This window comes from Andrena cerasifolii, chromosome 4, assembly GCF_050908995.1.
Source record: "Andrena cerasifolii isolate SP2316 chromosome 4, iyAndCera1_principal, whole genome shotgun sequence".
NCBI classification, from domain to species: Eukaryota; Metazoa; Arthropoda; class Insecta; order Hymenoptera; family Andrenidae; genus Andrena; species Andrena cerasifolii.
Genome location: NC_135121.1, coordinates 6,011,716 through 6,034,673, shown reverse-complemented (window position 1 = coordinate 6,034,673; position 22,958 = coordinate 6,011,716). Strand labels below are relative to the sequence as shown.

The following is a 22,958-nucleotide window of genomic DNA, read 5'->3' as shown; positions in this document are numbered from 1 at the left end:
TCAATGATCAAAAATCCAATTAAACAGAAATAAAATATAGAACTTCTAATTCTAACCAAAATGTTTAATCATTTATATTTCTAATTTATATAGTTAAAAAACACATTATATTTTCAGTATAAAATTAATTAAAATTTTTTCAGCAGGTACTAGTTGAATTTGAGCTTACAGTAGTCGTTCAAAGCCACGTTGTTTGAATATCCCACCACTGGTAACATCTCCCCTGAAAGTGCACTAATAAAAAACCATTAAACATCAACAATTTATGCAACTTCTACCGTTGATTCGTTACAATTTTTCCGTTTATAATTGCCAAACTGGGCTACACGACACTGAATCAGAATCAACGCCAAAGTGCCACTGGTTAATAAAACAGAAATTTAAAACGATGTCAACTTCTCTGCCAATTTCCCCATGTGACAAAAATTCGTTCGACTCTTTCTTTCTGCTTCGTGGAATCCACTACCTTCGTGAGATTTTATTTAAATAAACTGAGTGGTCTGAATGGTTCTGTTTATTTTCAAACGTTATTCCCAGGCAATTGTATTCAACAAAATTTCAACTTCTCACTTGGGAATAGCTGTTGCGTAATGTTTCTTAGCGTGCAACGAAAAACCTCGAAAGAGTCGAATCGCGTGTTTCCCAACCCGCGAAAATGGTAGAAAAGAGGGTACGTTTCTACGCGTTGCCAAACAAGATGAGACGGTAATCGGGTGATAAATTAAAATTCTCGCGTTCAATCAGGGAATTAATCTCGTTGCAAGGTTGAGAAGCACAGGTTTACATAATCAACAGACATGGACCTACATGCGAATGAACACCCATTTCCAGAATGTCTACGTATTGTTTACTTAATTAAACTATCTTTAATTATATAGGCGAACCGTGGTTCTTCGATTTATTTGTTTAATAACAACTGAATTGCGTTTCACTTTTGAAGGGGTGATTTTTTTAAAAAAAAAATTTAAGGGCGCTGCAATGAGTAATTACTTTGCGATATTTAAATAATTATCCACTGCTAGGCACCTCGTTCGATCAGCAGGATCTACCAATCAATTGTTCCTTCGCAATTTCTTACTAAATTTGAAGTTCTTCCTTTTTCCTCTTTAGTGACTTATTTTACTTTAATCACATGTTTAGACTATTAATTACAAATTAAGTGTTTACCGGAACGATATTATATCATTAATAAAGAAATAAATTAACGAATAAAGAATCCTTTGTTTAAATATATCCTTCGTATAAATAAACGGTGTTGCGGTAAATAAATATTTATTATTTATATCTGCTTTATCACACGGTAACTATGTAGAAATCTTTCTTTGGGGAAATAAATCATTCAGCATTGAATAACAGAAACGTTCGACACATATTATTAGGCAACGTTGAAATCGTCGTTAAATAATTATAGGCGTTTCGAAGTTCACTCGATGTTTAAAGTATTAATAATTATATCACCATCGGAGCAATTTATTTACTTAACAAATTTATTAACCTTTATTGCCACGGCGTACTCGATTTATCGTACCTTCAGGTGTTTGGACAGTCCCCGATTTAAAGGGACGAGAAAGCGTTTTTAACGAAAGATGAGTTGAATGGCGCGGAAGAGAAAGCGCCGAAATTTAACCGAAGCGTTTCGCAGAAATTATTCCTTCCGCTTTCGAAAGTTCAGCTGTTAAAAGTAAGCTCTCCTCGAGCGATCGTCCGGATTCACAAAAGTTTCAGCCTGCGAACTCCTGCAGCGATTTATTTCATTAATCAGCGCCACTTTCCACTCTAATCAGGGGTATAAGTTGATCGAAAAAAAAGGCAGGATCAACGACGAATTCCCTCGCCCGTTTCCTGATCCGTTCGGCCACTTTCCATCCACGATTTCCCTCGGTAACAATTCGAGTCTAAATGTATACAAATTTTCTTCCCGCTATCGTGCATTTATTCGTGAGAAACCGTCGATGGAAATACAATATTCGAACGACTGTACAGTTTTGCAAGCAAGCTCCCCTTCGCAGGAAGGAGTACTGTTGATTTCTGGACGCTTAAAAATAATCTAGAAATTTAACCAATCACGCGCTAATAAAAATTTGTGCCTTCAACTTTCAATTTCGACGAAACAAAATCTGCTTCGCGTATTCCAAGGGTGCAAAGTTTCAGAGAACTCCGAGGCTTCTTTCATCTTTGAAAAAAAAAATAATCTGCGTTACTCTACGAATTATTCTTCGATCTTTCGATTCGTCGTTGATCACCTCTCTTAATTGATTTCAATCCATACAACTAATTAGATACATCTACTTAGGCTTAGATAATTCTATGTAAGGCATGGAGTATGTCACCTCGTTATCTGGTATCTAGATTACTCGTATATGCTTATAAATTTCCTTCTGCTACTTTCACGCACGCAGTCACGCCCCTTTCCCGCTTATTCCCGCCGGCTGCGCGATCGATTTCTCGCGGGAATCCTTGTTTAACAAGAGGCCTCCCCCTGGATCGCGAAGCCGTGCCGCTCTTTCCTCGCGGCGGGTTACTTTAAAAATCGATTTGTAAATTTCTACCTATTTGAACATTTTCATTTACTTTCAATTACATTCAATCACGTCTCAACTCACGCTCGACTGTTTCACCCGACAGAGTGACTTAAGGGGTTGCTGCACCGCGAGCGGTCGAGAAATCAAGCTATTTTTGAAGATTTTTTTTCTCAGTAAATACAACGTATAATGAAATGAATCTTTTTTATGTTTATTAAGCTACTCTTATATTGTACCAAAATAATTAAGGAGAATATTTTAAATTTGTTTTATTTGATTTTTGCAATAAGTCAATTTGGCACATAAACAACAGTAGTATGTTCGTGGTGCAGGTGATTTTCTGGCTTAGGGTTATTTGAAACAATAAATTCGAAAGGGTTCTTAATCTGTACGAGTGTCGCTATCGCCCCTAGCTTAGTTAACAATTTTTGTTGAGGAATAACAAAACGGCGCCGGGTTGGAAGAAAACATCCCCAAAATCGACTTTCCTCGAATGTTCCCCGAGAAAACTCTCGGTTGTTTCTCGACAAAAATTGTTAATTCAGCTACGGGCGATAGCGAGACTCGTACGGATTGACTCGGCGGCAGGCGCTACTGGGTAAAATTTACCACAGAGGCGCTAGTTGCGAAAATCTGAAGACTGTTTGAATTTTTGTCAGAATTTTTTAAAGAACTTTAATAAAGATTTTAAGATATTTCATAAATTTTATTTGGTTCTTAAAACACTGTACTATAACATAAAAATCACAAAGTTAAAAAAAAAATATTCTGAAACTGTGATTTTTTACGTTTCAATTTTGGGTATTTTTCACCCGGTAGCGACAACCTGTGTTAGAACATGGGGTGCGCCTCCCGCGGGGTTAAGAATCGTTTCGAATTTTTTGTTTGAGATAAGCCTGAGCCGGGAAATCACCTGCACCACGAACGTACCGCTTTTGTTTAGGTGCCAAACTGACGCTTTAAAAAAAAAATTAAAACAATTTGCAAAAATTCTTTTTAATTTTTTTTGTATAATATAAGAGTAGCTTAATAAATACCAAAAAGATTTATTTCATTATATGTTGTATTCACCGAGAAAAAAAATCTTGAAAAAATAGCCTGACCCCTAAACCGTTCACAGTGGAATACCCCCTTAAGTTCCGCGTCGCCCGCTCGAGTCCTCAGTTTCTCCCCTTAACCCCTCAACGACCACCTCAGTATCTCATACAGACCCTAAGTTCTCCACTGGTCGCCGCCTGCGCATCTCGTACGGACCTCAAAGCCGCATTTCCTATAGTTGCTCCATCCTAAGAAAAACCCGGTTCGCGCAGCGATGACTCTGAGGAGGCGCTGATTGGTCCGACCCCCACTTAGCCGCCTACGTTTTTCTCCGTCTTACCACCTGTTACCTCCCTGTCAGCCGTTGCGCAACCTGCAGTGTTGACATTGACATCGATCACACCCGCCCTTGGAGAAGCAGGGAACCCGGCAAGTAAAGCGCTACGAACAATCGCCTGCGTCGGGCCGTAAGCAGTAGTGGGGGTCTGCGCAGATCGCTCACAGAACGGTATGGACGTTAGGGTTCTTCTTAGGATGGATTCGGTATATACCGCCCAGGAAGACAGTGGAGGTTTTCGTTCTGAAGGCCCGGGCCTCACGGTCAGTTTTCCGGCTCAGGGGCCGGTCGCTGAGGGGTTAATTCTAGGGGGAAAGCTTCAAAGATCCGCGCGCGTATGAACATAGTGTATCAGCCCCGTGACGGTTCAGTGGCAGCGGTGTCAATGGTCCGTTTGCTTCGGCGTCAGCGAGTGACGCGGGCAAGCGTGAACCGCCCCATTACAGAGCAGGGAAACGGTATCTTTCACCGGTGACGCTGACGGCCCGGAACCGTCACGGGACTGACAAGCGCGCGTAGATCTTTGCTCCCCGTGGCTAGTCGGAGATGAGCGCGCATCTCTCTTCAGAGCGGGCGTCCTCGGTAGTCGTTCGAGCCGCTCGCGCGGTCGTCTCGCGGCCCTCGATGAGAATCACAAGGGAAGGAAACATCCGACGACACAATTAACACGCATCCGCGACTCCTATTCTTTTCACCCCCACATTTTTTTTTTCCTTTTTTTACCTAGAGTAAAAGTCTCCCGAATTCTCTGTCCTAAGTAAATTAGCTCGTTGATCAATGACTAATTCGTCGGTTACTTGACGATCAACAATCAACGATAATCGATGTTCACCGGAGCCGTCCATGAATTATCCGTTAATCGTTGATTGCCAAACGTAACCGCCCATCACAAAAGTCTCCGTCTTTCGTTACCACTAATCAGTATCGTTATTAATTAATATTATTATTGTTATTTACATGTTATTTAGTCTTATAAAAAATAACTGGTGAGAATTCTAGTAACGAATTCTAAATCGTGAAAAATCATCGCTTCTACGGATAATGCTTCGCCTCCGCGACGAGGTCCGCGATTAATTTCGAAGGGAATTCCGCCCGGATGCTGCGAACGATTTTTGGAGAAATTTTAACGCGCCGCGCAACCACCGAACAGTCAGAAATGGGAGTGCGATTTTATACGCGAATAAGCCGGCTCTTTGTACTGACAAGTAGAGTTACTCGCGAGCTCTCGAAGAACATTCGCGAAACCGATCGCTGGAAGCAACTTTGCGACCCGCTTCGCAAGAAGTGTAGAAAGTATAATTCACACGCGACCTGATAATCAGCTGTTCCTCGTTATTCCAGTTCCGAGGGAAGAGACATAATGTTACCGCAGTAAAAAAAAAAAATTAATAACGTTCAGGGAACGTTAATAAATGTTAGGGAAAAAACGATCGAATGTTAAGTGCTCCCCCGGTAGATTTTAATCGCTATCTAGTAATTTAGAAAATTTATTGCTACGTTCGTTCTCTTACGTGTAAAATTTCTGTCCAAATCCCTTAACGTCGGTATTGCTTTCGTCTTGCAACAAGATCGGCCGATTTCTCTTGGCTCCGTGTAAAATAATCGATCGTCGATTAGAAAGCAATCAAAAGGTTTCGTGGTAATTCGTATCTACATTCAAACGCCCCACGCCGATGAAAATATATAACATTTAAACAAATCACGAAGTTTCATCTACGCACAATCGATAAAATACTAAGACTATCAACAAAAAAAAAAAACAACTACGTATCACCATTAAAATATTCATCGTTCTCGATGGCAAAAAAAATTAATAAACTTGTTAAACCATGTATTGCATGTAGTACCGTTTCTAAAAGTAGTGCCAGTCTCGATAAACCGAGTTTCGTTTAATCCGAAGCCTGCATAAATCGATGTCTACTTAATTCGAAGTTGTATTCTGAAGAAATAAGCGTCGTTCTGCTGGAACAAATTATGTATAAATCAGAAAACCTATTTCGTAGATAGATTTTTCATTTTGGCAAGCGTTTCCTCTCGCGTGGAGTTCTCCGCAGGCATCAAGTGTGTGTGTGTCTTTGTTTGTTTCGTTTAATCCGATTTCCCCACAATTCGAATCGGTTTCGGTTATGATTTTCTCGGATTATCGAGACTCCATTGTACAGTGCTAGCATTTGCAGGAAATACTTTTAAAATACCTCGGTTTTAGAAAAGATTTACTGAGATCGATCCATGTTTTAAACGAATCCCTCAAGCCACGTTCTCATGCATTCAACGCGCGACATCGAACACATTTGATAGAGCCTTTAAACTATTTGAGTAATTCAGATATCGGCTATGTATTTAAATTTTACAGAATGGCAATAGTATCTGTTTAAATCAGGGCTGGGCAACCCGCGGCCCATGGGCCGCATGCGGCCCGTTCCCCGAATTGCCTACTCTGCTGGGCCGCAGGAGAACGATCCCCACCATACTCTTTTAACTCCTACAGTGTACGCCGTATATATGACCGCACGCGTAGGAGTAAAAGGAAGGGGCATGGAGTGGCGGCTAATCTGCTGATGGTGGGGGGAACCGGCTGACTGGTAGTGGGGACTGTGCGGCCCACGGCGGCGAACAAGTTGCTCAGTCCTGGCTTAAATCGCACGCTCGGCTGAATGGCGCCTAAAGATCGGTTTATACAGCCACCCAATGATGCCAGAATCGTGGGACGCGGGACCAAATGCTTACCCCCACTATGCCCTACCGTCGTCCCCCACTTTCTTCCCATCGCACTGCACACAAGCATATCCCTACCCCTGTACGTGTGCGTTGCCTGTTGGGCTGTCGAGTACACGGACAGGGGTAGGGATACGCTTGCGTGCAGTGCGATGGGAAGAAAGTGGGGGACGACGGTAGGGCATAGTGGGGGTAAGCATTCGGTCCCGCGAGTTCGGGCCGTGACGGGCCGAGCCTCTATGGCAGGGATGTCGAACGTCCCCACTTCGAGAGCCGCACGAGTCGGGCCCCCGGTCAGCCGATTCCTCCACTTCTTTTTCTCCAGGCGTTGCACGTGACCCGGCAGGGAGGAGTGCGGCATCCGGAGGAGAAATTCATCAAAGTGAAGTAGATGTGGAGGGGGGCCGTTCTCCTACGGCTCTGCGGAGCAGGCGAAGAGGAGAAGGAGCCGCCGAGCTCGGTGGAAACTCAGCGGCTCCTCGGTCCCCGCCGGCCCCGGGCTCGGTGGCGCCTCGTTGAGACGATGGGCCGGACGGGCCGAGTCCGTACCATGTCGAAGTGCAACGTTGCTGGATTTTATGATCCCAACACGTAGGGTAAATTCGGGAGACGCGGTCGACCTAATACAAAATGGCTATTGAAACTAATATAGATATTACTTATTTTATCAAGACAAACCTATAAGTTCAGAATTTTATGCTGATTCAGAAAAACTGGTAGATATTTGCTTTAAGACAATATTTACTGTAAATCGAGTTGAAAACTGAAGTCATGACATCTGACTCGCTGATTGAGTCTCCAGTTGATCCCGCGAGATCGGTGTTGCTGATAGGGAAAGCTGACAAGGGAAACGGCCCATTACCCGTGCAAACGCTCGATAGGACGTGTGTTGGACCCTACCGCGAATTAGACGAACGGCACGTCCTCCATGACAAGCGACCCCGCGGGTCAGATTCCTTCGTTGGCATGTGACCACTAGGTGGTCTTTTAGGCCCGGGGCCTAAAAAAGCCAACGCAACGTCAGACCGCGGGGAAATCGCCCCATCGGGTTAAAGAGGTGCCCTCGGGTAAAGCTAGTCCGTCAGGACCTGTCCCTCCCTTTGGGGTCTCTGCCGATTGTCACGCCACCCCGATAGGCTCTTAATCAATCAATCAATCATAACATCTGACCACCTCTCCCGAGGTGCCGAGGCGGATGCGCCACAACAGGTTGCATCTCGGGCCCGGAGCTCGACTCGTTCCGGCCCGTCACGGCACGGACTCGGTGGCTGTATAAACCGCCCTTAAAATGGTGGAATTTAAACGAGGATAAGTTACGTAGGGAAACTAGCTAAATGCCTTTTAAGTATTCCATCTACCCTTATTAAAAAAAAAAATTCCTACGCCTGCGAACGTAATTAATGTTTCAGGAAGCTATTTATCATTGAAAAATGTCCGCGACAGATTTCCTCTCGCATCAAAATTGTAATAGTGCTTTGCAAACTTCTTAAAGTATATTAAGAGTTACATGAAGTCTCCAGACCCGTTGATACTACTCTACAGAATAGTGCATAAAAATATATTGTGTGCAAAGGACGCGTAGTAAATAAATTATTTACGGGTTTAATTACACGACGGTATTTTTTCCGTAAAATGTTTTCGTTCGTGGAATTTCCCCCACCAGCAGGTCAACATTTTTCTTCGCCCTGCCTATAGAAGTGATTACTTCTCAAAGGCAGCGCCTCTGGATTGGATGCACGAGAATGCGATTTGGAGCGATAGGTAATTAAGAATTACTGAAACCGAATGCTAAAATTTTTCAGCACGTTAATAATAACATCCTAGAACTTAAATTTATTCCTATCGATATTTTAGCATTTTTATCTATTGCACTTGGTTTGACGTAAACAATTATTCGCTCGCAATAAAACCGTCGTAATTAATGTCAAGTATTAAGGTAGGATGGCTTTATGCTGTGGTGAAAATTAAACGAAAGGATCGATCTCAGTAAAAGAGTGACAAGGTAAATAACACGACGAACCCTAATTCGATTTTCTCATCGAACACGAAAAGAACATTTAAGTCGCGAAAGAGCGGACGAAAACAGAAAAGTGAAACGGACGAAAATTGAATAATCGATTATTTCCCCGTCGAAATACCATGTTTTGTTTATTTAAACCCTTCATAGGCCTTGTAAAAATTATTTAGCTATTTATGTATATATATATATATTTATCTATATTATATATATTATCACCAAATCAACAAATAAATATCCTAAATATATTAAATATCGTATAATATATGCTCTCCCAACAAATAATATATATAAGTTCTATTCTCGTTAATAATAATTCAATATAATTATACGTATGCATACGTATCTGTGCGTGTGTACACGCCTACACACACATATGCATATATAAATTCATTTATTTATATATATTTATATATATATATATATTTATATTTTTCTTCATTTCTTTAATTCTTCGGTTCATTTCTCTATTTATTTGTTTAAACCTTAGGCGTTTACCTATACGAAATAAACTACCCTTGTACCCGGTAGCTTTGCGTTTATTCTTCTTCTCGCGTTAATCGCTTTGCAGAGACGTAAAACTGTTATAACAAAAGATCGAAACGAAAATAACAATCGACTCTCCGATATTACCGTTCAACGAGTAACGAAGAAACGGAAACCCAACGGGAACTTCGATCACCGTCCTCGTTGCGCTTCCGCCGAAAATTAGCAATTGACAAATTTTTCTTTCCCAAATCGAAAGTCTCTAACGACAAGGAGGCTAATTTCGTTCGAACCGATCGAGCGACTAACAAATGTCCACGTCGAACTCTCCCGGCTCAGTAAAAACTGTTTCCTTCTAAAGCGTATCAAGATCCCTCCGAATCGCGGCGTTCGGTTAAAACACCAAAGAATTAAAACTGGAAAAATTCAATCGCCACGCCGCCGGCGCTTTCACAGCAGAATGTAAATAAAGCATGAATCTGTAAACGTTTAACGAACCGAATCGGTCCGTTTCAAACGTATTAAATAATTTCCATTTCATCCCCGTCTTCCTACCACCCTCGGGCCGATTAATGTTCGCCCACGTCGATCCCGTATTCAAGCTACGTTTCCTCAATGTTTCGTTAAAAAAAAAAGAAAAGAAAAAATAGATTGTATTAGTTTTCCCTAGGAATAAAGTTAATTAAGAATTAATGAGGCATAACTTCAATCCGTTTCATTGTTACTCTAATATACTCGTTTAATGCCTTCCTAAAGGGGTCGCTACTGCTACGTCTGCTTACACGTTATTATTAACAAAATTTCGCCCCGCCAGCAACGAGCCACCACGGTCCGTCGCCAACGAAATTTCCTCCCTCTCCTTCTTTGCCTAATCCTTCCAGAAATTCTGCGGACACTCGAGATCAGATGCTTTTGATCTCCGTCGGGGATGGTTTCTCAGGTAACGTTCATTTATCTCTTGCTTATTGCTGCTGTTCGCGCTTAAATTAGACGCATTTATTAATCACCGCTTTAATTTCGCGACGCTGGTCGTTACGTTGTTTATTTATGCATTGCCCGTTTCGCCGCGTTTATTGTAGCCTGTATTTAGCATAACCGGATCGAATTGTTTAATCGCCAATTTTAAAGCCTCGCCACGCTCGGACAGCGAGATCCCTTTAAGGGTCGTTTGACTCTGTCCGCTTCGATGCGCGCTTTTCCAAACGACTTCTACCGCGGCCGATCGGTGCGAATTGTCCGCGACTACTTCGCAGGCCCACTGAAATCTCCGAAAACAAGAGACTGGTCCACCATGTAACTATTGCTACCCAAAAATACCTCTGAGACAATGGGAGTCCGTGGAACGTGTTCCTAAGGAAGAGTTCCACGGTTCGGAACCGCCCCTAAAGTTTAGTGTCTAAACCCCCGCACTTTAAGCCTACAAAATAACTTGGGACCTTCGACAGAAAGTATTTCCATTTCCCCCTATCGTGTCGGAGGCATTTCGATGGAACTAGTTATCGTACCAGCCGGCATAACGCGAGCCGGAGCGAAGGCTCCCAGGCTCGGAGTAATTAACGAATTAATCCTACAACGGACTTCAGTTCTGCAACCTGGGCCGGGCGTCGTTCCGACAAACGGGGAATCAATCCTCGCAGCAACGAAACCCGCCCGGCGATTCGGTGTGATTTTTGAAGCCACCAGACAGCAACCCCGTCGTCTAGTAAGATCCTCGGGGCTGCCGGGTATATAAAGCATGGCTGGATTAAGCCGCGGGCCAACTTAATCGAAGAAAGCAATTTGAACGTGTCGGATGCCAAGAGCCGTAACAGCCGAGAAAGGGTGAAGCTGGAGGGTTAGTTGCAAGAAGCCCTTAGAGTCAAATGAACGCCCCGAAGTTCCTCGATCATGGTGGTTGCACGTTCAACGCAGCCCTACACCACCTCTCACTTATCCTCCGGATTTGCTCTCGGCGATCTTTCTGTTTCCTGTCTCTCGCTGCGAACAGACATCAACCCTTCCAGACTTCCTCCTTTTTTCGCTTTCTTTACAGCGTGTTTTTGCTGTAACGTAACGATTATTTACTCGTGGTAAATACACTCATCGATATCCTGACACTCGAGCTTCTCACCGGCCAGGTTCTTGCAGTCAAAACTGTCAGGCGCTCAGTTTCCATTTAGATTTCGAAGGAAGCTGCCACCGGTGCCCGGTTGAATTTTAACGGAACATCCCCACAACCAGAGCTGGGCATTAACTGAATAAACAATTGTTTATATGATGAACCGAATAAAAGTTATTTCAAATTTAGAGTAATCGACGAATGAAGTTAATTTTTTTAGTCGTAGGGCGTTTCAATTTCAGGGTTGAATCAATTTTTCAATTTTAACTTTAATGGTTACTGTAGCTTTAACTTTATTCGACACATGACAAATATTTTTTTTTCTTTTATTCGTTAGAGCAAGTTTTTATTTAAATAAAATTATTGCCCATCTCTGTTTGCACCCTCATTCTTCGTCACCCCGAGCTCAGCGAAACGAAACTGATGAACAAGGAAAGCGAAGGGATGCGTGTATAAAAATTTCACTTTCCATCATTCTTATCCTTTCTTTATGAAAATTTTAGGAATTGATTGTTAAGGTTCTCCCGGTGAAAATGAATCCAAACAGGACATACATCGGACTATTTTTTAGAGTATTGATAGTTAAATTGAAATGTACCTCCTAAAAATGTCCTAAAATAAAAATAGGTATTAAATACGTAAATATCAATTCGTATTATTTTCATATATTCTCTCTGTCATTTAAGAAAGAACCTGCCGACCGACGAGTTTAGACCGGTTCTGCGCAGGTTGACGCTCACTGGTGCTGGGAGAAGCCAGTATTGGGAGTAGGGCTGCTCGAGTACTCGAATATTCGAGTAGCTTGAAATTCGGACCGAGCCGAGACTCGGTTTACGAATCGAGCCGAGTACTCGAATATTCGAGTAGCTTGAAATTCGGACCGAGCCGAGACTCGGTTTACGAATCGAGCCGAGTACTCGAATATTCGAGTAGCTTGAAATTCGGACCGAGCCGAGACTCGGTTTACGAATCGAGCCGAGTACTCGAATATTCGAGTAGCTTGAAATTCGGACCGAGCCGAGACTCGGTTTACGAATCGAGCCGAGTACTCGAATATTCGAGTAGCTTGAAATTCGGACCGAGCCGAGACTCGGTTTACGAATCGAGCCGAGACTCGGTTTACGAATCGAGCCGAGTACTCGAAAAAATCGAGCGGCTCGAATAGAACCGAGAACCCGAATTTTTTCGAGCGGCTCGAAGAGAACCGAGCAGTCCGAGTATGTCAAGTAGTTTGAAGCTTGAATGTTTCGAATATTTTAGAATACATATGTTTATCTACTGGATAATGGTTCGTAATAATATGAGTAATTAAAATGTAAATTGCAAATGAAAATATTCTCTAACTATTGAAAATAATTTTTCGCGTATGTATGATTTAATAATATTTCTTAAGAAATATATAGTTCATGGTTACCCAGTAGAGAAACATTCAAGCTTCAAACTATTCGACATACCCCGACTGCTCGGTTCTTTCGGCCCGCTCGAAAAAATTCGAGTTCTCAGTTCTATTCGAGTTCTCGATTCTTTCGAGCCGCTCGCTTTTTTCGAGTACTCGGCTCAGTTCGGTTCTTCGAGCCGAGTCAGACTCGAACAGCTCTAATTGGGAGTAGAACAATAGTATGCGACACTAGCGGTCGGTACGCGAACTAATAGCAATGGCCGACGCAAGTATACAATTTATAGCGGTCTACCAATTTTCACAGTATCGACGAACTGTCTACAGAAATAAATGTTGTGTAACAAATTGTAACGCTACAATGAACAATGATCTCAGTTTAAGTTTTCATAAAAGTACCAAAAAGTGGAGCAACTAAAATTGTTCACATTCCATACTTTTACATATTCCAAAATTGTGTCTAAATATATTGTCAACATTTTTACTGTAAGAAATAACTTTGAAATAAATTTGTATACTACTGGATCCATATAAAAATATACACTGCGTTCCATATAAGAGCGTACCAACTCCCCTACCGATTTGCGACTGATCTGCGCAGCTCCCACGGATCTGACACACGCGATTGGTCGTAGCACTTTCGCGATTGGTCGTAGCACTTTCCCTGCCGGTTTACTACCAATCAACAGTTTATCCATGCGCGAAACGAGTACGCTCTAATGTGGAACGCAGTGTAGTAAAAGATATACTTGCGTCGTCCATATTTGTTATGTTACACTAGCGCCACCGTTCCCGCGGTGGTAGATTCCTTTACCAATTGGCTGTACCCCCACCAACGCTTTTTCGGAGCCAATGAGCTCATTGCACATGCGCGAAACGGGTTCCTTCTTAAATGACACGGAGAATAGATAGGATGAAAATTATGGTAAATTCAATTTTTGTCACGGATGTCGCTGATTGTTGACTGTTCTTTCAACCGGGCACTACTTTACTTGCAATTATGGGTACGTCTCCCAAGCAAAAGGCTCTAACAGTTTTCACTGCAATTACGTCAAACTACACTCCGCGTCAAAATTAAGGGAATACTATAACTTCCCAAAATTTTTGGTCATTTTCAAATTGCTGTATCTCCGCGAAAAATGGTCGCAAAAAATATTTAAAAAACGCAAATTAAAGCTTGAAGTTTCTAGTTTTCGAATCAAGAACTCAATTTTTGTTTTCATCCATAATGATACTGTTTTATCAAGATGAAGCGCAGGCAACGAAGTTTCAGAGTTTTTGCCTACTTTGAACGTATGCATAGGACAAACAAATTTTTTTCTGGTAAATCCAATGAAGAGCTCCTATAGAGCAAACATTTCTGTTTAATTTCGTTTTTTTTTTACTTTGTTGTATGATTTTTATTCACCGAGTTATTCGCGGTCAAAGCAAAAAAGGTACTTCTCACTTTCGGATCAAAATCGGATATCAGCTCTTGGCCACCCTGCAGTGAGCCCAGATCTGAATTCCATTGATCATGCTTGGGACATTCTTGGGCGGCGTTTGCGACAACAGCACCTACCCGAACCTGGCGAATTTGGGACAGTTAGCACAGGCCCTCCGCCACATTTGGCACAGAATTCGCCGACGGAAAATTCGGAAGTGCATTAACATGCGCAACCAAGTGAGGGAAGTTGTGGTGCAGAAAGGTGGCAACACCCATTATTAGACCACACACAAATACACACACACAATGCGCGCGCGCGGCCTCATACACACATGCATCGAAGAGTGAGTTTGGAGACAGAAAATACTGCGGGAGTGACGAACCAGAGGGTCTCATCTCTCCATGCTGACGCACACACAATGAAGTGTGAGTCCGATCGCGCATGCGCCAACTCGTGGCGCGCTTTGGGTGGTGCTAATGACTTATTGAAGTACAGTTTTCGCCATTGCGAAGAGTTTGGATAGAAATGTTTTTCTTAAATTTCTTAAATCTTTGACCATCGAGGACATACGGAAAAGAAAATCTGATCGGTCCGGCCTTTTGCACAGTGTTTAAGGGGTAGTTTTACATCACAAAAACGTGGACACTTGAATGATTCCATGATTTTCCTTCAAGTGACATCATGTTTTGGAAAAAATGGTAAGTCTGCAATTTTTGGGATCATTTTAAAATGGATTTAATAAGATTTTTGAAAAATCTCAGTGAAGTGGCAGCTAAAAGTTCTCAAAGAAAACTTTCTTAGCTTTCCAAAACACTCATGAAAATTTATCTACGATCATGAGTTCGCAAGTTACAGGTGTTCAAAGTGAAAACTAGCTTTCTTGCTTTGATCTTGCATAACTCGGTCAATAAAAATCATACGACAAAGCCAAAAGCACGAAATTAAACGGAAATGTTTGCTCTATAGGAGCTCTTCATTGCATTTACCAGAAAAAAATTTGCTTGTCCCGTGCATACGTTCAAAGTAGGCAAAAATTTCTGAAACTTCGTTTCCTGCGCTTCATCTTGATAAAACAGTATCATAATGGATGAAAACAAAAATCGAGTTCTTGATTCGAAAACTAGAAACTTCAAGCTTTAATTTGCGTTTTTTAAATATTTTTTGCGACTATTTTTCGCAGAGATACAGGTATTTGAAAATGACAAAATTTTGGGGGAAATTATAGTGTTCCTTTAATTTTGACGCGGAGTGCATTTGCCGCGATAACCGTGGAGCTTAAAATGTTTTTGCAAATTTTTGCTGATATTTAAAAAAGAGTGGAAAAATAGGTGTGGAGTAAAGGCTAAAAAAATTTATCAAAGGAAATTCCGATGATAGACCTTTTGTAGTTGGAAAATGCTGTAAATAGGTAATGAAAATAAAATTACAGTTTCAGGCAAAGAAGAAAACCCTGCGATACTCGACTATCAACTATTAATAGGGTAAAGGCAAGTATTTTTGTGGAATTATTTAGAGGAAGCGAGAAAAGTAAGGAACTACGTAATTAATTGAATGTCTGCTTGAAATAAGAATTTGAATTTTTTTCTTTTGTAGCGATCCTATATATGTAGTGTACACATATCATTATTACCCAATATTTCTCAGCTTGGAGTTTGTAAGAAGAATTTTATGTATATTATAAATCGATCCAATTGATTATCCAATTAAGTATTATTTAATTTCCATCACACCACACATGAGGTGGAAAAAAGAGTATTTGTCACGATTAAAAATCAAGATAAACTATTGCAATCAACTATGAATTAAATCTACTATTGTCACAAACGAACTGATTAAAAAAATTAACGAAGTTTTGAACAATTAGATTATGTAAGTTATTCCTGGCAGCGAAGAATTTTTCCTATAGTATGAAGTACCTAAAAGAATTCTCGCTGTCACTTGCGATAAGTAAACCCGAATATAAGTACTTACTAAAAGTGTTATAAATGAAACCTCGTCTGTTTAAAACGAGTAAGAGACTGCAGTAGTGAAAAATTCCAAACCATTCATTTTCGTTGGAAAATTATGGTTACCTCGAGTTTTTCCTGATGACATTAAATATGACAGGAATTTTCTTAGTGCTTTCGAAATCTTCAGTATGCAACAATTTCTATCATTAATGTAGCCCCAGAAATCTATCCATTCGTATTGGTTTCCTTCACATTCCTGTTCACAAGGATATTTACAAGTCGTTATGTAACAAAGAGAATTTTGGATATTAAATATTTTAGAGAAAAAATTATTATAGCCTGTGGAAAAATAAATCCAAACAGTCTGATAATTTATAAAAATAGATTGTTTTACAATTTATTTTCATTCTAATTCCTTGATGGCTTAGAACAATTATTCTACTTTGTAACTCCTTGTTATATTTATTAATTTAGAAACATGGTCAGACGGCTGTACTCGAGGTAAATTTAAACAGCAACTTTAAAAAACAAATTGGAACTGTCATATTAGCTGAAATAAATTATTCACCTTTTTCCATTTCGTTTCTCCCTCGTCACATTAATTTGCATGGAAAATACTAGGCAATAATCACATGTGTATTATGATTGAATAATAACTTGGGGTTCTTTTTCAGAAATTCGTAAATAGTTTTAAAGTCGATACAAAGATCGGTTAGCGACTGCATACACCGTAATTGTCTCTGAGACTTCTCCAGTAGTAGTTTCAAACCGAAAATCGATTACGGGGAACAAAGAGAGGGACCTGGTACTTTGTCCACCTGAAACAGTGTTCTAAATTCTTGCCTTTACCCATTAAGAGGACTTCTTGGTCCCTCGATAGTCCAATTTAACATTCAAAGCAGCCGTACAGGGTTAAACAAAAGCAGAGTTTCATGCAAAACGCGAAGGGGCTGTCGTTTAAAGAAGCAGGCAAAATCTCCATCCGCGGCAGCGTCAAACGCGGCAAATAATATAGAAATCGCTTTCAAATGCAAACTCACGCCGCGACTCGACTCGTTATTAGCTCCCCGTTGCGAGGAATCAGTGCGCATTTAATTAGTATGGCAATTACTTGGGGAGCACCGGGGGTGAATTAAAATCCCCTTTTCCAGGGTCGCCGCTGCCGCGTGTGCAGAAGTTTTGAAAAAAAAAAAAAATTTCAGTGGTGAAACGTAAAAAGCGAAGTTACGCGAAACTCGTTAACATGATGTACAGGGAAAAGACTTGTAGCATCAACCCTGGGAGGACTTCTCGAGTTCCGACCGAACACAGGCACTTTTACATTAGCTACTTGTTACCATTTTTTAAATTACCATTTTGCCAGCATAGAAATTATTGCGTTGAAAATAAGAACATAGGGAATTCGAGTATTATCGTGTACCACCTAACGAATCGAAGACTTTGCTGGAAAGGCAGCCTGAGTTATAGGTAGCGTTGGAAGTAAATTTTTTTTTTGAATAGATTGGTACAAGAAAGAGGCAGATTTGATAACCCAGTCTCAAGTGTTGGTACCTGCACCCTATATGGATTTGGTGAAAGAAAGGAGCATATTTCATAATAATATTTCTAAAATTCTGTAGATTGATGTTTCCTGAGATTTTCGTCTACTAATTTTTAAGCTCGGTGGTACTGGACAGTCGTTTTTGTCGAAAATGAAGTATTTCTTTTACAATTAATTAGAAAGAAATAAATTAATTCTGAGACTTATTCTTTGACATCGCAATAGTGGCGGATTTAACAAAAAAGGCCCAGGTGGCAAACGTGGAGGGGCCCATTTTTTTCGGAAAAAAGATGAAGTAGTTTACTAAAAGGGGGTACGTACATGTACAGAAAAGTATAGAAAAAAGCGCTTGGATAAAATCATAATTTATTTTTGAAGACAGGGCCCTATGGGGGGCCCTCTGAGCAGAGGCTCATTTTTCGGTAAACTACAGCGGTAGTTTACTGAAAGCGGGCTGAGTGTAATAATGCAGAGAAAAAATATAGTTTGGATAAAATTTTAATATATTTTTGTAGACAGGGCCCTATGGGGCGCCCTCTGGCCAGATGCCCCTTTTTTGGTAAACTACAGCGGTAATTTACTGAAAGCGGGCTCAGTGTAATAATAGAGAAAAAAAATATAGTTTGAATAAAATCTTAATTTATTTTTTTAAGACAAGGCCCTATGGGGGGCCCTCTGAGCAGAGGCCCATTATTCGGTAAACTACAGCGGTAATTTACTGAAAGCGGGCTCAGTGTAATAATACAGAAAAAAATATAGTTTGGGTAAAATCATAATTTATTTTTTAAGACAAGGCCCTATGGGGGGCCCTCTGAGCAGAGGCCCATAATTCGGTAAACTACAGCGGTAGTTTACTGAAAGCGGGCTCAGTGTAATAAAACAGAAAAATATAGTTTGGATAAAATATTTTTTTTTAAGACTGGGGCCTTGGTGGGACCTTTCGAGCAGGGGCCCAGGTGGCAACTGCTCACAGGCCGCCCTGTTAAATTCGTCACTGCATCGTAAGGTTCAAAAAACATGTTTGTTTAGTAAAAAATATGCATTATATATGAAACTACTGATGCGTCATCTAAAATGCATATTTTTGCCGAGACAAGCATGCTTTTTTAAAGCTTTTGATGTTAATAAACATTGTGTCAAAGAACAAGTCTCAGCCGCAATTTATTTCTTTGTAATTAATTGAAAAATAAATTCTTCATTTGCGACAAAAACGACTGCCTAGTATCCTGAATATAATTATTTCACCCGAGGCAAGTGGATTTTATACAATTTGGTGGAAAAAAGGGGGCAGCTCCAAATTTTGAAAATTCACCCAGCCATAGAGAAAACATATTAGTACTTAGTAATAGTGCAAAATGTTTTGTTAATATGTAGATTTTAAGTGAGCAAAATACTTTGAACATACGTCCAGAAATATTCTGTTAACAATGTTTTTATTAGTTTTTCAGAAGTTACGACACTTGGAGCTGCTGCCTTGCTGCAAAGTCTTCAATTTGCACTAGTAGGTGATAAATGCACACAGAATGCAATATAACAATACTGTGGAATACCGTAACACAAAATAAATCTCCAAATTAATTTCACTGCTGCTGGAACAACTTTTGAAAAAAAAAACGTTTAGTTACATTTATGTAGCGTTGATTAAATAATTTCTCTTGTGGCATCTTTAAACTAGAACTATTAAGACTGTGCAAATCCTCAAGATTGTTAAAACGGATACAGTTACCGAATCACCTTTAACGATCTTAAGTGTACCTTTAGTCGAACTACAAACAGAGATGGGCAAAATTTTAATTTAAATAAAATTTCGAATAACGAATGGAAGTTAAAAAAGTTATAAAATTAACACGGTAATAAATTCTCGTCGAGTAAAAAAATTAACTTCATTCGTCGAATAATCTAAATTTAACGTAACTTTTATTCGATCCGCAATTTAAATAATTTTTATTAAAGCCCAACTCTGATTACAAACTACAATTGGGCCGGTTGGCTCCTCAGTGGTGTAAATTATTTAAGACCTCACAAGAAACGTATGATTTATCTGATACTCATTAGCTTTTGAAATAAATGTATTTGCTGCAAAATTAATAAAAGCGAATGCAAAGCCTCTCATTTTCGAAAGTTAGTAAAGTGAACTTACACCAATTGAGAACCAAGCAGTCCAATTCCTATTTCCACGTTAATTTTTGCACATCAATTTTAGCAAGTCAGCCACATAATGATAAATGAATCATTTACACAAAAGTGTCCCTTTGCAGCTAATGAGTTTCATTGAGTGTTCACAGTTTGTACTTCCACTCAGCAGAAGCAAGAAATTACCAATATTTTCCACAAGCTTCGTACTACAAATTCGCTCAACTCGAGCCTGATAGAGTTTAAAATCAAAAGGGATCACACTAACGGTCCCCGGAAATGAAACTCGACAGAAGTCATCCTAGGATTAATCCACGAATAATAGATCAGGGTTGGGTGCATTGCTGTTGGAGAAGCGCGATAGATTTTGTTAACGGTGATACTAAAAGTCTGAATCTACGGCTCCATTTACGAGGGAAACATAAAATCGGGGATGGATAAATCGGAAATTGAATTCGACTCACCAAATGTATCTAATAGATTTCATCTTGAGTGCCGTGGAGTTCTCTTTGCACTTGTAAGCCAACACTTGCTTCACGCTGCTCACGTCGACAGTGGGAAACCTCGATGTCACGTAGGCTTTAAAATTTCAATGAAAAATGTATTTGGAAGGTGACGCGGGGAAAATTCGTGCACGCCGATAGTTTTCACGTTCCATGCGTCCAATAAGTACGCATGGCAGGGCACAATTTCCAGCAATAATACTTGATTAATTTGTCTACTGCTTTCCTTTCGTACCTTTCGCACAAAGGAATTCCAATTTGCTGGGAACTTAAGGTCCTATTGACACACGGTTCTCATTATTCAATTAAACTGGCAGTCTCGTAACAGTTACGTGTTTTCGTGTGAGAGAAAATTTAACAAGGCCAGGCAGGCTATTTGCATTTTTCATTCTTTCTGCGGGATTTGCAAATTCACAACTCTTTAAGTACACGACAGTCCTTACTCCGCGCTGAATACCTGCATGGAACTAGGGTTCATACAAAAACCGACTTCTGAAAAAACCGGTTTTCGAATTCCACTATTCCACAAAAACCGGTTAAACCGGTTTTCGAATTAAACTATTCCCCCAAAACCGGTTAAACCGGTTTTCGAATTTTCACAAAAAATATAATTAAAATAGAAAATAAATATTTCTACTTATTTTAAAAATGTTCAGCTTTTTTTTAATATTTATGGAATTATAAAAATATATCAAAATAAAATATACTCTAACTATACAAAACCAAATAAATAAATAAATAACTGAAATAACTTAAATCCGTACAAAATATAAATTATAAATCTTTATTTCATTTTGTATTCTTCTTCCGAAAATATGAACTCATGAAGATCAGTTTTACTGTAAACTGTTGCCTACTATAATATGCTTGTGTCCGAGGCGATTTTAAGTCAAATTGTTAACATTCTTAATTAAATAATTAATTCAAGTATATAAAACCAGTTTTTAAAATTTAAAAATCCGGTTTTCGAATTTTACAAATTTATACAATAAAACCGGTTTTTAGACACGGTTTTTACAAACCGACAAACCCCACATGGAACCAACAACGCATGAGGAGAACAGAAAATATAATGTGTGCTTGAATTTTGTAAAATATTTAGTGGTAACTGTTGCAATAATGTAATTCTGTTAGTGGTGTTGTTTCCATGCAAAGCTTATCTCATCAAGCGACGATTAAGTTTTAGAATTAGATCTAACTTGTTCGAATATATCGTACATTTCTGAAGGAAATACTATGCCAGTTGCTTGTTACATAAAATATGGCTCCCAGAGCAGTTTTGCATTGAATTAAAAAATCTTCCCTTTCTAAGTAGGTACTTATTTGTAGTGATGGGATGAAGTATATTGGACGTAGAATTATAAATCAAGTTCTTTAGTTTCATTTGTCAGGATGAAATCTTGTAAGCTAATTTTGACCCACTTCACACCACACTATTCGAATACATCAGTATTCGAGTAATAACATTCGAATTCATCAGTATTCGAATAACATTCGAATTCATCAGTATTCGAATAATAACATTCGAATTCATCAGTATTCGAATAATAACATTCGAATACATCAGTATTCGAATAATAACATTCGAATACTCAAATATTCGAAGTTTATTCGTAGCATTCGAATACTTGTAAAATATTCGAATATTAAATTATTAGAATAGTCCCAGCCCTATTCGAAACCAACTTGTATAACCCAGGTACTTCCGAAGTACATAGAATGAAACGTCAACTCTTATGAGTAGTATTCGAAACCCATGAAGTGAAACTTTTGTATTGGACATGACTCAGATTCGTAAGTACATATTAAACTTGATCCCATCCCTACTTATTTGTACGTACATGTATCGAATATTTAAGACACTGGAAAACAAATCAAACAGGCTTCTTTTCCTATTTAGATGTGTAATTAACTATCAACTAAACCAGCCATTCTCCATTTTCGTTAATATAAGCATATTACAACAGTTCTCTTGATCACTTATATTTTTCTAGGTTTCAATAGTTGCCAGTAGTTTTTTAAGTGAACATTTAAAGCATTTAACATTCATATTGTGCCAATATATTGTATGACTGGAAATAAGAAAAAAATGTCATAGAAATGCAGGTCTAAAAAAGCTTTCTCGAAATGGTGTAACGAAAATATGATTTGCGAAAGAAACAACAATGGGTTTTCATTGGCTTTTTACAAATAAAGAATTTTTAAAGAAAAATGGGAATGTCAATACGCAATACGAATTGATTGAAGATTGAACGCCATATTCGCTTAAGCGAAGCACAATCGACAAGGAATTCCTACGATAATAAATTCAGTTTTCTAACGGGGTCAGTATTGCATTGACAATGACGATCGACATTTTGAAATGGAATAAGTGTACTTATACATGGAGACTAGGGCGGAGCGGTACTATATAGGCGAAAATTTAAATTTGAATTTTCATTTGGCCTGGGTGCGGGATAGTTGTCTTTTGATTAACCAAACACAACTGTAAAAAATATTGGAAAAATATTCATGTCTGCAGGTTCCTTTTTCTTCTAAAAATGATTATATGATTTTATGATTATTTAGGAGAAAAAGGAACCTGCAGACATGAATATTTTCCAATTTTTTTTTACAGTTGTGTTTGGTTAATCAAAAGACAACTATCCCGCACCCAGGCCAACTGAAAATTCAATTTTAAATTTTCCGCTCCGCCCTAATGGAGACTAGGGCTGGGACTATTCGAATAATTTAATATGCGAATATTTTACAAGTATTCGAATGCTACGAATAAACTTCGAAAATTTAAGTATTCGAA

At 39.4% G+C, this 22,958-nt stretch overlaps 1 protein-coding gene and 1 long non-coding RNA gene across 4 annotated transcripts in view; one reads left to right on the top strand and one right to left on the bottom strand.

The window, feature by feature from the left end:
• The window catches only part of LOC143367769 (uncharacterized), a 231,249-nt gene that overhangs the window by 165,893 nt on the left and 42,398 nt on the right, over positions 1 to 22,958 (top strand). The gene's annotated exons all lie outside the window — the stretch shown is intronic.
• Positions 9,031 to 22,958, bottom strand: part of LOC143367726 (uncharacterized) — a 58,206-nt gene continuing 44,278 nt past the window's right edge. For 2 of the 3 annotated variants that reach the window (XM_076809849.1, XM_076809850.1), the window contains 2 exons: positions 20,123 to 20,237; positions 9,031 to 11,092 (listed from right to left, as the gene is read on the bottom strand). In XM_076809849.1, the coding sequence (XP_076665964.1) occupies positions 11,041 to 11,092; positions 20,123 to 20,237 (167 nt within the window). In that variant the 3' untranslated portion in view covers positions 9,031 to 11,040. Of the gene's footprint in view, positions 11,158 to 20,122; positions 20,238 to 22,958 lie in introns of all 3 variants that reach the window. The other variant, XM_076809851.1, reaches the window with a different exon arrangement.